The following is a 15,614-nucleotide window of genomic DNA, read 5'->3' as shown; positions in this document are numbered from 1 at the left end:
ATAGACATGGACTGTGATAATGTATTATTTTGCATTCATTTGTCATATTTGTATCATAAACAAAAACAAAATGTGATATTAATTTCAGCAAAAAGGCAGATATATATACGGATGGAGATCTTCAATCTTCACACACCGTGCTTAAATCTCTTTCGGTTTTTTCCTTTTCTTCAGTATTATCTGTCAGGACATACATTACAACTCTTCATCACTGTCAAATTACGGTTTACCACTCTTCCCTGATATCTTATTCGCTGTGTTTTGTCTCCACAGGTCGGTGGCTGTGCTAACAGAGTGCATGAGGAACAAGGCGTTGGCCAAGTTTATTCGCGAGCGCCAGGAATCTCTGAGGCACTCCTTGCCCCTGGGCTCCTACCTACTCAAGCCAGTGCAGAGGATCCTCAAGTACCACCTACTGCTGCACGTACGTCTGTATCTGTCTCGCTCAAAAACACACTTACACGCAAACAATTAATCTTTACCCACAGAAATGCGAGTACAGGCACATCTTTGTAAGTGTATAGGACACACTAATGTTCTTTTGCTATACCAATACAAATGGATGTGTACGGTTGAATAACAGCATCACTGACTCAGCTCCCAGTGATAATCTCCATAGGAGAAGCCAAATGTTCAGACATATGGTGCTTAGTATGTATGTTCCTGTGTTTGTATGCCCTGTATTTGCTTGCATTAGAGTGCATGTATACGTGTGTGTTTATGTGCAGGAACACACACAGAGGCCTATATGAGTGCACCCCTGTGCATGTGCATATACAATATGTGCATGTGCTGACTCCCAGTGTTTTGTGTGTCGTCCATGCAGGAGATAGCCAACCACATGGAGAAGGACACAGAGACCTACGAGGTTGTGCAGGAAGCCATAGACACCATGCAGAGAGTGGCCTGGCACATCAACGACATGAAGAGGAAACACGAGCACGCCGTTAGGTTGCAGGTACAACAAGCACAAAAGCACAAATTCAGAAAGATGCTTGATGCAAAATATTTAAATTTTGGGACTGTCAGTCTACAAACAGGTCCCACTTGCTTAGAAACTCTCCTGAATCCATGTTATATAAAAATAAATGTTGAGCTTATGCTCTCCTCAATGACTGATCCTGCACACTTTTCACGTCTCTCATTATTCCTATAACTAAAACGGGACGTGGTAGCTTCAAGCCTTTTCAAGAAGCCAATTCTTTTATTGTTCTGCAGAACAGTTATGTGAAGTCTAGCTTTGAATCAGCCAAGGCTCTGATCCTCCCCACGTCTTACGCAAGTCGCTGTGTTTTCCACTGGGCTAATGATGGCCTTGCATAAGGAGGGCACATAAAAGGGAAGCTTGTTTCTTTTATCAGCCGGGAGCCAGAAGGGTCAGATGAATGCAGAATTCAGGAATGTGTGTGGAAGTGTTCACTAATCTGGAGAAAGGATTGCCTTGATAGAAATGTTCAGTTTTTGTTGTTTTGTTCTCTATATTATCTGTTTTTTGTTTTTTTTGCTTACCTGTATGCATTTCTGTTTTTTTATCATGCACAACACCCCAGCTCACTATTTTTCCATCCATCATTTTAGTTTTGTTAAACCACATCAGCTCAGCTTTATTTTTTGTGTAGTAGCAGGTCAGATGTTATTTTTTTGCAACAGCTTTTTAAATAAAATCCTATGACTCTCCTCATTCTCTGTATTTCTGTGCTTTCTGCAGGAAATCCAGAGCCTGCTGACCAACTGGAAGGGCCCTGATCTGATCGGCTACGGAGAGTTGGTTCTCGAAGGAACGTTTCGTCTGCAGCGGGCCAAAAACGAAAGAACTCTCTTCCTGTTTGACAAACTTCTGCTAATTACCAAGAAACGAGAAGAAACCTTCACATACAAGGCTCACATACTGGTCAGTTATGCTACTAGAAGCATGACATTTCCCAAAGAGACACAAAAATATACAAACGTTTCTGCTCAGTAACTATATTTTTAACACGTCTTCCTTCCATACCTGTCTTTTCTGCAGTGCTGTAACCTGATGCTGGTGGAAGTTATTCCTAAAGAACCACTGAGTTTTAGTGTTTTTCACTACAAGAATCCCAAACTTCAGCACACGGTGCAGGTATAGCAACATTGCAGAAGAGAGCGCACATCATCACTAAAGTCAAAAGTGTGAACGTAATTACATGTTTTTGTTTGAACTGTGCAGCTACCAGCAGCATTGAGCAAGAGTTCAGTCAGAAAGTGTTAAGGTTATTGTGCAGGTGTCAAAGCTCACCTCACTGAGTTGCTCAGACATGTTGAGTGTTTAGAGGCTAATGGCAGCCATTGTTGTTACCCAACCACTGTTTTTTGGACAAGCACTAAAAAATGGAAGATAATCTGTATGACGTAAGAAAGCCATGTTGCAAATGTTTAAGGGTTTATCCCAACCCTCTAAGCTGCCTTTTAAAGGGCATGTCTGATATTATCTTCTCTCTGATGTTTTGCACTCTGCCCCCAGGCCAAATCACAGCCTGACAAGCGCATGTGGATCTTACACCTCAAGAGACTCATACTTGAAAACCATCCGGCCAAAATCCCTGCCAAGGTAAGAGCAGCTTGTCTCCTTACAGCTCCCTCTCTGTTCACTGATGGCGTAAACACAGACTCCTTCATCTCCATCTTTCTTTCCCCTTGCTTTTTCTCCTCACTTCCCTTTAATGTGCGCTGATGATCTTCCTCTCATTTATTTTCATTCAACCACAATCACTTTTCTGTCTCTTCACTGCATTTGGCCATGTGCAAGTGGAAACTGACAATTCCTCTGCAGGGGTGAAGGTCATTGAGAAAGTTCACTGTGATTACATAAAGGCATACTTGTTAAGTGTCAAACTTGAGCACACTTGTTTGTAATGTGGCTCCACCTAGTGTCAAAGTTTATGCTCATCCATTATCCAACCTTGAACTCACCCTCATTGTTTTATCTGAATTCTAGGCTAAGCAAGCAATTTTGGAGATGGATGCGATGCGTAAGTGCCAATTTATATATTTATAATTTAACAAAGCCATGTTTTACAATATTTTTTTAATTTTATGTTCTTCTGCCACAGCTTTAGCCATATTTATTGCATTTAATCATCATGTTTTTCACATCTTTTCTGTCACTTCTCCAGATCATCCCGGGTTTCATTACAGCCCTGATGGAGACAAGAAGGATTCCTCTCAGACCAAGGAGGGTCTAACCCCTCGTAGAGGACGCAGGAAAGGTACGAAATTAAAGAAATGTACTGTATTTAACAATTACACACATTGCAAGGCTAAACTTTAAGAATTAATCAATAATTTTTGACTTATAACGTTTGACTTTCCAGAACCTCTATCCAAATTGTTGAAGAATGCCAAGCAGAATGCTGCCAACACAGATGGTGAAAAGGTAAGTGATAGCCAGAGATGATAAACAGTTTTCGGTTGAGAAGCATGAGTACACACACTCCCACTGAGGTTGGTTAATCCAAAAAAATTTAAACATTGAAAAAATGTTCTTCTCTCCAGCGAATAAGTCTGGGTGCCACCCTGCTCTCGCCAATGTCCCAGCTGGCTTTGGGCACCATCGGTCGCAGCCGCAGCCTCATCAACCAGTCACAGGAGTCCCTGGACCCCGGCGATCACTATGACCACAGTGATCGAGAAGAGGAGCCACATCAGCAAGATGCTGATGATGAAGATGACAGTGGCCTGGTGAGTTTAAAGCTGCCCAACAAGTAATGTTCATTACATATACGTATGATTCCACTTTCATCTCTAGTCCTTCAAACACGTTGTTAATGCTGAAAACTCTGCATTCAGGGAGGTGGAAAGCGGCTGCGAGTCCCTGGCAAAGGCAGTAGAAAGAGGCTGAACCCTCAGGCATCGGTCGACAGTATAGAACAATGGAAGTCCTTCAACATGAGCACTTCTGACCTACAGGTATTAATCACAAATACACCTTGGTAATTTAATCTACTTGATGTTGACTGCCTCAACTACGTGTAAAACAACAACTTCTGCTTTCCTTTTCCACAGAGAGCCAGAGAAACCCTAGTAAGGGAAGGAAGTCGCCACCCACCCCTTCTCAGGACACCTAGAGTGACGGAGGAGCCTCCAGACACCCCCATCCCCTCTGTAATAGTCACAGAAAGTGACCATTCTGTGAGGAACATCTGGGCAGACCACCGTGCTCGCAGGGCCATGTTCCCCACCCGCCAGCGAACCATGCAGCCTGATGACGAGGACGAGGACATCTACCAGATGTTTGTCCCAACAGAGCAGAGCGCACCAGAACCAGAGGTACCCTCGCAGAGGTCAGAGGCCACCTCGTCGCCCAAGACAGCTCGACCCTGCAGCTGGCACGTTGAACAGGTGCCCACTGTGCAGATTGACCCTCCACCCAATGGGAGTAGAGTCCTGCGGAGGGCGAGCAGCGCAGGGGAGAAGGCTACAGAGGCTCAACAGAGTCCTGATGATGACCCGGCCGGTCACAGCAACTTAGAAGTGATCCACACTGAATCCTCCAGCAATGACCTATCTGGATCATCCTCAGCTGAGCAGCTGACGATAGACGATATTGAAAATGTGTATGACAACATCAGCTATGAGGACCTTAAGAGCATGGGCCTGGTTAGAAGAGACCCAGAGGAGTCACAGAGAGAAACATCTACAGATGCACAGGGTTCCCAGGGCCAGGCAGCAAGGGTACTAAATGCTCCAGAGGCTGCTGTGGTCACAGATCCTATGATTGAACCAGACAGTTCCTTGGATAGCAATCAGCCCTCCACACAGGAGGAGAGGCCATCTGGGACATGTGAGCTCAAGATAGTGGAGGAGAGCATCTATGACACCATCTGTTTCAGGGAGCCCCCATCAACAGAACTTAAAGGAATGAATGAATGCAAACAACTACAACAAAAGAGGGACAGTCTGCCGGCCTCTGAACAAGACCTTACTGAAAGCCTTGGGGTCTTCGTGTCCGAGGAAAGCCTCCACTTTGGAGAGGATGAGGAACCAGACACCTCTCATCCTGTCCCATGTTCCTTTGAGCCAGATTATTCCTCCTCGTCTGCCTCTGAGACTTTCTCGCAGCGCTCACAGAAAGGGGATAAGATGTCAGAGCAAGTCGATGAGATCTGGAACGATCTGGAAAACTACATCAAGATCAATGAGAAGAAAGCTGATCGACTCCCTGCTGCCTTCCCTGTTAGTGCCAGTGAGTCGCCTAAGAAGGCATCCTCAGTCAAAAACAGCCCTACAAAGAGCTCTGTTGTAATTAGTCCTCAAGCTGCTAGCCCTCCAACCAAGAGTACCCCAGCGCATCAGTCTAAACCCCCAACTGTCACCTCCACACCGTCATTCACCATCCCAGTCATCAACCTCCCTGATCTTCAAAGTGAAGGCACCAATGCAGAAGAAAACCACAGCCCTGCTCCTGCGTCACGCCCCCTTCCTGTCACCCCAGAGCCCCTCCCAGGCACAGTAAAGAGCATCCGTAACAGACTGGCTCGCCTCAGCAGCGGCAGCTTCCGCCTAGAGGATGACGACCTGGTGGAGCTTCCTCAACGAAGTACCCCTCAAAAGGATATTCCCCTCAAGGACCTTCATAGCTTGTTTCCAGGGGAGTTGGCAGGTCTGGACTCCCCCCTGGCCTCCTCATCTCTCCTGCTGGGTGAGTCTGTGGACATTGAACTGGAAAAATCAAAGAACCGGGTGTTCCTGATGGCACGGCAGTACAGCCAGAAGATCAAGAAAGCCAACCAGCTGTTGCGCATGAGGAGCATGGACCCTGGAGACGCTTGTACTCGGACCAGAGCTGAGAAGAAGCAGAAAGACCTGGCAGCCATCTTGGAAGAAAAGAAACAAGGGGGCACTGCCATAGGTAACCAAAAAACATTTAGCTCTTGGAACAATCGTTTCTATAGTATTGTCGATTGTTGCGACTAAGAATGCACTAATCTGGCTAACCCTAAAACCTGACCCTCTTTCCCCATACCGAAACTCTGGGCATCTGCCAATACTCAGTACCAATCTGATTAAAGTGCTCTCTATTTCCTCCTTTCCTTTTGTAATGTCATATAAAGCTTTACATCACGTCTTACGATTAGACAATCATACACCATCATTTGTTGATTTTAGGCTTGTGCAAATTTTATATTATAAAAATACAAACATAACCTACTCACACCTTCTTTACATGCTCTGTGCTCTCTCTTCAGGTGCAAGGATAGCAGAGTACTCCCAGCTCTATGACCAGGTAATGTTTAAGGATCCTCCCGGTCCTGCTGGCCCACATCACGCCCATCCAGGGCTGCCGTCTTCTCCGTCCATGCCTGAGACCTCCCTGGAGGAGGACTGGCTCCACTCCACTTACAGCAACGGAGAGCTGGCCAGCTTCGTCTCCGCATCCAGCGAGTTGGGCGATGCCTGGGCTTCTTCTACCCCGCAGCGCAGACTTACATCCGCCTGCTCCATCCCTTCTCTCAAGACCTCCCCTCCCTCTCCAACCACCCCACCATCCCAGAGATGGAGCTCGTGCATGTCAGCGCCAAGCGAAAAAGAGGAGCATGTGTACAGTTCCATTAACAGACATCCTTCCTTTAATGCTCCATCTTCGCCCTCCTCCTCAAAGTCTTCCCCATCCAGTCACTGTCAGTCACTCAGCTCTCTAGGCAGCCAGCAGCAGCAGAAGAACCAGTCTGGACTCAAATGTAACAGACCCACAGACAGACTCCGCGGCCCCAGTCTGGGTCGCGCTGGTCGGCAGAGTAGCCTCCCAGAGCGCTCTACCCAGGGACACTCAGACCTCACTTTACACGACGGTCAACAAGTGGTGGTCCTGAACCGGGCTTCTGCACTGAGCATACTCAACGCCACCCAGAACTACCTGGCTAATTTTAAGGATGATGGGGAAGATGATGATGACTATGTAGAGATCCGCTCGGAGGACGAGAGTGAACAGGAGCAGGACAGGTTGGCACGGCGGAACGGCAGCACGGCAGTCCTTTCCAATCAGAATCTGGGTCTTGTCCACTCCCAGAGTCTGCCATGCACACCGGCACACTCCTGCAACCCGCTGAGGTCTCTGGACTGCGAGCATCTGGAGAAGTACCTGTGGAGCGAGCCGCAGCAGAGCCAACCCAAAATCGTCCAGTCTTTGAGGGAGAAGTTTCAGTGTCTGAGCTCCAGTAGCTTCGCCTGAGTCTATATGACAAATAAAAGCCAAATATATGTAAACATACAGCTTATAGCAACAAAAGGGACACTGCTGCTTTGCCTTGAATGCCCTCCATCATTCAACATCATAGTCCACAAACATAACACATTTCTCAACATAGATCAGGACCATATTTGTAACAACTTATGTGAAACTCTCTCTTACAGTGCTTCAGTGTAAAATCCATGATAGGTTAATATTAATAGCAAAGCCTGCATGTGAGCTGCTTTAGCACTTCCAGGTTCAAACTGTCTTCTTGTGTATGTTTCAAATAAATCTGGTTGTGAAACGTCAGCAAGTAGTCAAAGCAAAAATGTTCTCAGTCGCTGAATGGGTTTTAATATTCAAAGGAATTCAAACTCTTTTATTGCTTTACTTGTAAGCCTTGTAGAGACAATTGGAGTCATATGAATTGGTTCTGCTGGAGGACTTAGTGCCAATAAACTGTTGTACAGTTACTGTAGTTCAGGATTACCAATTGTAAGAAATAAAATCTTGTCTGTGCGGTACTGAGGTACAAGCATCAAAATTCTTATGATCTTTGGCGGATCTTGACTCTCCAAGTTCTTTTTTTTAAATTTGCTGTTAAGGTTATTTTAACTGCATTTTAGCACTAATTAATCTTAACCTGTGTAGGAGCGGTTAACCACAGTGATGGCTAGTGTTTTTAATTGTGCTTACACTCTCAAACTGCTTTGAACAAGCAACTTTTTCAAATTTGCAGTTCAAATTTGTGATCTTCAGATTTGCTACACATGCTAGATTTTTTTTTTTTATAGAAATAATTGTAACAAAAAGGTTGCAGCTCTAAAGAAAACATGTCGGCTAAGATCCAATAGTTTAAGTATAACTAGACTTAGACCTGTAAGTCTATTTGAAGTTATTATATTTCACTCTACCTGCCACCTTTGTCCTCAAACAAAAGGTATCACGCTTTAAAATTAAGAGAAAATGCTGATATTTTAGATAATCTGTAAGAAATCGGAGGGCTTCGTATTTATTTTGAATCTGTGAGTAAATCAGAGTTGTTTTTACATGTTATGGTCTATGGGCATCCATCACGTAAAGTGTAATGTGCATCTCAACAAGTGGATGATTTTTTTTTTTTTAATCATACTAATTTTAACCTGTGTTTTTAAGAGGGACCACGAAGGAGAACATTAAGGAGAGATAGTTAAAAGACTACAGTACTGTATTTGGTGCATTTTTTTTTATTTCAAATGATAGTCTGTTTACTTTGTTTACGTTATGGGACACTCCCAACTGTCACACTACTGATTGCATCCACAGTCACGGAAAGAAAGTCATAACAAAGTTGTTAATCACTTTAATAAGATTCATACAACACAATTGTTTTCTCTCCCCTAGAAGCAAATCTGGTATTTACCACACACAAAATCACTAAAGTTGTCCTATTTATTTGAAAACCTCCCTGTTATTTTGGTCCTTATCACCATTAGCTACAGACAAGTTGTAAAATAAAGTATTTATTAAAAGGTGGTTTTATTCAGATTAAGGGACACAGACAAAATTTGAATTAAATACTGTGAATATTTTCAGTAGTAGGTTTTCTCTCACGCACTGCTTAAACACAAGTTCCAAATCAAAACAACACGTGAAAAGTTTAAAAGCACAATATCATGACCTAATGTTCATATCAGGAAACGGCTTAAAAAACAAGTTAGGAATATGAAGTATGTGTTTTTTCATTGTACATTTTATCCTATGTTTCACTGGTGGGGATCGTTTGTCTTCGTTGACTTTTTTTTTGCACTTTTCTGTCTTTTTTTACTTTTCATTTGTAAACACTTTGTAAAGATGTACATTTTAGGAAAGTTATTCTTGTATGCCATAGGTATGCTTTAATGCTTTAATGTTTAAGTTAAGTGTAATGTATTTTTTTAACTGCCTAGTTGTCATTGCAAAACAATGTATTGGAGGTATTAAATTCAAATTAAACTCATCTCTGTGTTTTTGTGATTATCGTTGAATAAATATAAATATATCAGTTTATTATAGAATGCAGCATATATGGATATTATCACACTCCCATAATTTTCAACATGATGCTTGGTGACTTATTGGTTATTACATTTTGGTAGCTATCGAAAGAAATTAAGAAGTTATGCCCCCATCACAATTATTGTCCAAAAAAGACAAAATCAGATATGTCCTCAATGATAAGGAGTATAGCCCAACCAATAATAGATTTTTGAGGCCAATGCCAATATTTAAATTTGAGAGTTTAACACATTTTGCATAATTTTATTAATTAATTAAAGGGTTTGTTTTTCAAAAAAATGTGACCTAGAGATATTTCTGAGGACGCTTCACGGCTGAAAACTAATCTCGTCAATACTCTGGTGGGCAGACTATGACACAGTTTCTAAATTATTCATTCATATTTGTATTTGTGCATTTGTATCTTATCTTATCTCAAACATACATTCTGTACTACAATTTCTTGTTCCTTACACTTCTATGTGATAATAAATAGCTCGACTAATATATCCGGGCATGAATAAAACCCATACAATTTAATACAATACAATTCATACTTTCACAACAGGTGCACTATTAAAACATCAATGTTGTCACCATACATTTCAATAATAATCAGAATCAACAGCAGAGGGCGCGCTTGCAGCCCACCATAACATATAATACACATAAACAAGAACCAAGAAGAAAAGAGGCATGCTGGGAAATGTAGTTTATAGGAAATAACGTGACAAAGCATTATTTTCTAATTTGATAAGGGAACTTGTTGATTTAAAATGTAATTACAGATTCAAAGTTGAGATCCTTTACATAATTAAAAGCCCTTATACTGTAATTTCCGGGGGGGGTTGGGAAAGATTTTCTTCTCGAACCTTCTCCATTCTGCTTATTGCCGGTTTACCCATAGTGCACTGCGTAGCTTCCTTTCTTCTTGGTTGTGTGGTGGTCCAAAATGTCTCTTTTAGATGGTCCGTTAAATGTGCTCGGCCAGAGGACATCTGGTGAATCTGTTCGTACTCAAAATGGTGAGTTGTGGTGCTCTTTTACTTGGTATTTCATATACGCTTGATGTATTTTATGTGCGCCACGAATGATCGACGGGAGAAGGGATTTCATTTACTGCAAGCGCCACACGTGTGGCTAATGCTAATGCTAGCTAACTTTTATGTTGACTTTAAGCCTCTGCGCCTTCTCTACTGACATTCTGCAAAGTCTGATATTTGTACACAATGTGCAATTTACGCCAACAGCATTAGTTATGAAGTTGTAATCCCTTTTCAGTACCTTCCACTCGCATCACCATGAATGGACGGCTATGCTAATGGGATAGAGAAACACTGTCATGGTCTGAAGGTGTGGCTAGTTTACTGTGAACCCCACTCAATAAAATGACAGAATATGTCAATGACCGATGTATTAATACGAGTCAGACGTGTTAAATAATGTGCTAGCTGTGGTTAGCACAGCACTGCTGTGTACTAGGTTCGATCCCCGGTCCAGGGACATGTTCTCAGGGTGCTGGGTTTCCTCCCACCATAAAGACCTAGCTACATGCTAGGATCTCCTGCCTATAGGTACCCGGGCTGCGCACTGCTCCTAATTAGTTAGGATGGGTTAAATGCAGAAGATGCATTCCTTGTAGGTGTAAAACAGTACTTGGCAAATAGAGAATATCTTAGTATATTATTTAGTACTTTTAGCTAGTAGCAGCTTTATTCTTGTCTTTGCAGTCATGGCCGCGTCATCCATCGCCAACATCGTCAAGAGTTCCCTGGGACCCGTTGGCCTCGACAAGATGTTGGTGGACGACATTGGGGTCTGTGTCACATTCAACAATATGTATTCCTTTTATTAGAACTTTTACCCGATTTGAAACATTGTGGTCGGAGTTGCTCACCTGTCTCTCATATTATTGTGTGACAGGACGTGACCATCACCAACGATGGAGCAACCATCCTGAAGCTGCTGGAGGTGGAGCACCCAGCAGCCAAGGTCTTGTGTGAACTGGCTGACCTGCAGGACAAGGAGGTCGGAGATGGGACCACTTCTGTGGTGAGTAGGGCCAACAGCTGCTCCAATATGGTGTCTGAGCTTAGGAGTAGATTGCGACATGCTCCTTATACTCTCACAGGGAGAATGCACTGTGCTTGGTAAACATAATTCTTGTTGTACACATAATACTGAGTTTAGTTTGTTTGTAAACAATTAACTATGTCCTGTTTTAGTACCATGCATCTGCCTTTTTAATACGGATGTGTGGCTATGCTAACAGGAGAGAGAAACTGTCCTTCAGTGTCTGAAGGGGTTGAGCAGCCTCATTCCTGCCACCCCTAATGAAACGATGGTACAATGTTACCAGTGTTTTTTTTTGTTTTTTTTTCATGGTCTTACAAATTATTCTCAGTTGGTATATGAAGCCAATGTCAGTTTTTACTTATGTATATAATGTGGCATTATTTTAGGTAATTCTTGCCGCAGAATTGCTAAAGAGTGCAGATGAGCTGGTAAAGCAGAAGATTCACCCCACGTCAGTCATCAGTGGATATCGTCTGGCGTGCAAGTAAGATGTCAACATTGAGAACTACTCTTTACTCTTTTCAGAAGGGTTTCTGAATGGCCACAGATTATCGCTGGGTGCTTCAGATCTGTCCAGATGTTTTGACATGCAAACTTGCCTTTTCGTTTTCCAGGGAAGCAGTTCGCTACATTAATGAGAATCTCACTATCGCAACAGATGAACTGGGGAGAGAGTGCCTAATTAATGCAGCCAAGACCTCCATGTCCTCCAAAATCATTGGCGTGTATCCTTTTTGCTGCACTATGCATAACATGTTTTGTTGCTTGTTTTCTATTCCTGGTGTTTGCAGGCAGGGAGTAATTGTTTAAGTGAATAAACCCTATCTGCCTTAACCCCCAAGCCTTCAGTGATAGTGATTTCTTTGCTAACATGGTGGTGGATGCTGTCATTGCTGTGAAGTTTGTGGACAGCAAGGGGGTGGCCAAATATCCCATCAACTCGGTGAATGTGCTGAAAGCCCATGGCCGCAGCCAGAAAGAGAGCTTCTTGGTTAATGGCTATGCACTGAACTGCACAGTAGGATCACACGGTAGGTTTAGTTATTAGTGAGAGTTGCTTTAAATTCCCAAACTTAAAATGTAGAACGCAACGATTTACTTCAAAGCATTGTGTAATGCTTGATGCATTGTCATTGCAGCAGATTAAACTCCCATTTAAATTTGCTGCTATGTCTCACCTGATGGCGTAAGCAGTGATACGCGTGGGAGATAGTACAATGGCTTTGAAAGGAATATAGATGCAGTAGTTTGTAAACTGCATCACAACCTTTCTAGCCAGACAGAGTAATAGCCCAAAGTAAAATTTGTTTTCGTTATTTTGTCTTCATACTGTCGACTTCCAAGGTGTTTCCTCTGAACTTGCCGTTTTGTGTTTTTTCTAAAGAAATGGTAAAGCGTATCGTCAACGCCAAGATTGCTTGCCTGGACTTCAGTCTGCAGAAGACCAAGATGAAGATGGGAGTCCAAGTCCTCATCAATGACCCAGAGAAGCTTGACCAGATCAGACAGAGGTACATACTATTTTTCTCGTTGCACTGTCAAAATGCATCCTTAAGAATTTTCCCATTTTAAATTTGCTGTGATGCTGAATCAATAGTTTACACAGTGATACGCGTGGGAGAAAATATAATCAGGCCTGATATATGGCAGCAGTTTCTCTCTAAGCTGTTGTACAAGTATTGTGGGCTGGACAATTTTGTATTTATATTGTATTGTATCTAAATATAAGTGCTGAAACTGAATCGATATTGGATTTGGTTGCTTCAGGGAATCTGATATTACCAAGGAGAGGATCCAAAAGATTTTGGCATCAGGTGCCAACGTTATCCTGACCACCGGTGGCATTGACGACATGTGTCTTAAGTACTTCGTGGATGTTGGAGCCATGGCAGTGAGAAGGGTTCTTAAGAAGGACCTTAAACGCATTGCCAAGGCAACCGGAGGTAGGGTGGAAGTATGCAGATGTTTGTGCCGATTCACTTGATTGGCTTTTGTGTTACTGGTCCAAACATCTGTGTTCATGTTTTAATTTCTTGGTCAAGCCCTTATATTCAGTGCTTTTAAACTAATAATAAATATCACGGTGACGTGGGTTGTGTTTGTCCATCTTCAGCCACCGTCTGCCCTTCTCTGACCAATCTGGAGGGAGAGGAGACGTTTGAGGCCACTATGCTCGGCCAGGCGGAGGAAGTTGTGCAAGAGCGCATCTGTGACGACGAACTCATCCTTGTCAAGAAGTAAGAACTGCAACACTATATAGCAATGTTTTTTATTTCATACTAACTATAAAGTACTTCTAACACAATGCAGATTCATAGTCATGTCCGTACAACTGTGGGATCACAACCTTTCAGTGCATTCAGCTGTACCTTTTCTATAGTAGTAGGCAAGAGTTGTGATTAGGGCTGGGTACCGAATTTAATACTTTTTGGGCACCGACCAAATTGCCTCATCATTCAATACCTAAGGAGTAAATCTTATCAGCGTCAGTGAGCCCTTAAGCATGCAGCGTGCTTCTACCGAGATCTAATAATGCTGCTGATTGGCTGTCTAACAACACACGTTAAGAGGCAGGCAGGAGAAACGCTACATTACACACAGAGACGGGGCTCATGTAGTAGGAGCTGAAAAATAAATAAAAAGATTTGGGTTGTAATTGGTATTGGGGGGGAGCAACATTTAGGAACCAGTATCGAAGTGGTACCGGTATTGAAATTTTTGAACGATGCCCAGCCCTAGTTGGGATAAACTTGGACAATGAAAAGGGTTTGCATGATCTGTATTCCCTAATATGTCTGTCTACAGATACATTTTCTACAGTGTGACACATGTTAACGGTACTGATTCTGTTTTTCTCCTTTTGAATCCCCTCAGTACCAAAGCACGCACATCGGCATCCATCATTTTGCGCGGGGCCAACGACTTTATGTGTGACGAGATGGAGCGTTCAATGCATGACGCTCTCTGTGTAGTCAAGAGGGTGCTGGAGTCAAAGTCTATAGTGCCAGGAGGTGGCGCTGTGGAGGCAGCTCTGTCGATCTATCTTGAGAATTATGCTACCAGCATGGTGAGCCATATCCTGTGTGTGTAAAAAAAAAAAAAAAAAAAAAAAAAAAAAAACTTTGTTTCGACAAGCATGCAGCTTGTGGGTATCTCGTGTTTTTTTTTTTTTTTCTTCAAGAGATGATTAGATGTTGGTGTACGTAGTTTTGTTTGTAAGCCTGTTTCTCCAATTCTAAGATGTTGCTCATCATCTGTTTCTTCAGGGTTCCAGAGAGCAGCTGGCTATTGCTGAGTTTGCTCGGTCTCTCCTAGTCATCCCCAAGACGCTGGCTGTAAATGCAGCGCAGGACTCCACAGATCTGGTGGCCAAGCTTCGGGCCTTCCACAATGAGGCTCAGGTTAATCCTGAACGCAAAAATCTCAAGTGGTGAGTCTTTCCTTACTGCACCAGTCACGAAACTGTAATGTCTGGTGCAATTTAGTGAAGTGGCACTCTGGATTTAGTCTGTGTTGGTGCTCACTTTTGTATTCCTGTTCTTAACTGCTTTAAGTTGTATCATATTAAAATGAAACTCTTTGGGTTTGACATTTTTTAACAACTTCTGCGCATTTTATAGACAAACTAATCAATAAATGAAGTAAAGCGGCAGATTAATTGTTAATGAAAATAATTAATTGCAGCCCTAACATCAACCTGCTGTTACCAATTTGAAAACTATAAAATTGAGGCAAAACACCGCAAAATAAAGATGCAGGATTTTAGGAGATTGTACAGTTTGATGATCCTACTTAACTTAAAAACAAGTCTTTTACTTTCTCAGCTGCTATGTGAACTTGTGTAATGTGGGACATTCAGTATTTGACCACTGTTTTTGTCCTGTAGGATTGGTCTGGACCTGGTCAACGGCAAGCCAAGAGACAACCGCCAGGCTGGCGTGTACGAGCCCACCATGGTTAAGACAAAGAGCCTCAAGTTTGCCACCGAGGCTGCGATCACCATCCTTCGTATCGACGACCTCATCAAACTGTTCCCAGAGCCAAAGGAGGGCGGACAGTCGTACCAAGATGCAGTGCAGTCAGGCTCTCTGGAGGGTTAAAGAGGCTGTCATCGGTCCCGATATGTTCATCTGTATTTATGCGTAAGGAGCGCTTCATGGCTGTTGCTCTAGTGTAGGCCATGCACTTTGCCTGTTTACTGTTCTCCCACTCCCTTGCTTCCAGAGGAACTGTAAGTGTTTTTGTGTTTGGACACTTAATAAAGCTCCAATGGTTGTAAATGACTGTTGATTTGTTAATTCAGATTGGCTAGCTGTGGTTATTGTGCAGG

The 15,614-nt window shown here is 42.8% G+C and overlaps 2 protein-coding genes and 1 non-coding gene across 4 annotated transcripts in view; all 3 read left to right on the top strand.

The window, feature by feature from the left end:
- Window positions 1-9,170, top strand: part of LOC114573210 (pleckstrin homology domain-containing family G member 1) — a 46,044-nt gene extending 36,874 nt beyond the window's left edge. For both annotated transcript variants that reach the window (XM_028605232.1, XM_028605231.1), the window contains exons 6-17: window positions 274-424; window positions 827-958; window positions 1,709-1,891; window positions 2,009-2,104; window positions 2,486-2,572; window positions 2,960-2,993; window positions 3,138-3,230; window positions 3,336-3,397; window positions 3,517-3,702; window positions 3,811-3,930; window positions 4,027-5,872; window positions 6,210-9,170. In XM_028605232.1, the coding sequence (XP_028461033.1) occupies window positions 274-424; window positions 827-958; window positions 1,709-1,891; window positions 2,009-2,104; window positions 2,486-2,572; window positions 2,960-2,993; window positions 3,138-3,230; window positions 3,336-3,397; window positions 3,517-3,702; window positions 3,811-3,930; window positions 4,027-5,872; window positions 6,210-7,192 (3,973 nt within the window). In that variant the 3' untranslated portion in view covers window positions 7,193-9,170. The remainder of the gene's footprint in view (window positions 1-273; window positions 425-826; window positions 959-1,708; window positions 1,892-2,008; window positions 2,105-2,485; window positions 2,573-2,959; window positions 2,994-3,137; window positions 3,231-3,335; window positions 3,398-3,516; window positions 3,703-3,810; window positions 3,931-4,026; window positions 5,873-6,209) is intronic.
- An 867-nt stretch (window positions 9,171-10,037) lies between these two features.
- tcp1 (t-complex 1) lies at window positions 10,038-15,586 on the top strand. Its single transcript, XM_028605187.1, has 12 exons — window positions 10,038-10,233; window positions 10,939-11,024; window positions 11,132-11,260; window positions 11,671-11,768; window positions 11,899-12,009; window positions 12,134-12,315; window positions 12,669-12,795; window positions 13,052-13,227; window positions 13,398-13,521; window positions 14,159-14,351; window positions 14,551-14,714; window positions 15,171-15,586. Exons 1-12 carry the CDS (start codon window positions 10,161-10,163, stop codon window positions 15,382-15,384), a joined length of 1,677 nt encoding a protein of 558 aa, XP_028460988.1. The 5' UTR covers window positions 10,038-10,160; the 3' UTR covers window positions 15,385-15,586.
- LOC114573799 (small nucleolar RNA SNORA29) lies at window positions 10,477-10,614 on the top strand. Its single transcript, XR_003694977.1, has one exon. It is a non-coding gene; the product is annotated as a small nucleolar RNA SNORA29 (small nucleolar RNA).
- Window positions 15,587-15,614: the final 28 nt, after the last annotated feature.

The sequence above is a fragment of the Perca flavescens genome, chromosome 18 (genome assembly GCF_004354835.1).
Source record: "Perca flavescens isolate YP-PL-M2 chromosome 18, PFLA_1.0, whole genome shotgun sequence".
NCBI classification, from domain to species: Eukaryota; Metazoa; Chordata; class Actinopteri; order Perciformes; family Percidae; genus Perca; species Perca flavescens.
The sequence above is the reverse complement of the archived record's forward strand: the minus strand, read 5'-3'. Positions and strand labels throughout refer to the sequence as shown.

Bases quoted from the DNA above. Each gene is read 5' to 3' on its own strand.
- tcp1 (XM_028605187.1), top strand. From the start codon at position 10,161: ATGTCTCTTTTAGATGGTCCGTTAAATGTGCTCGGCCAGAGGACATCT. The intron at 11,769-11,898 runs GTAAGATGTCAA...TTCGTTTTCCAG, and splicing joins GGATATCGTCTGGCGTGCAA to GGAAGCAGTTCGCTACATTA. The intron at 14,715-15,170 runs GTGAGTCTTTCC...TTTGTCCTGTAG, and splicing joins GAACGCAAAAATCTCAAGTG to GATTGGTCTGGACCTGGTCA.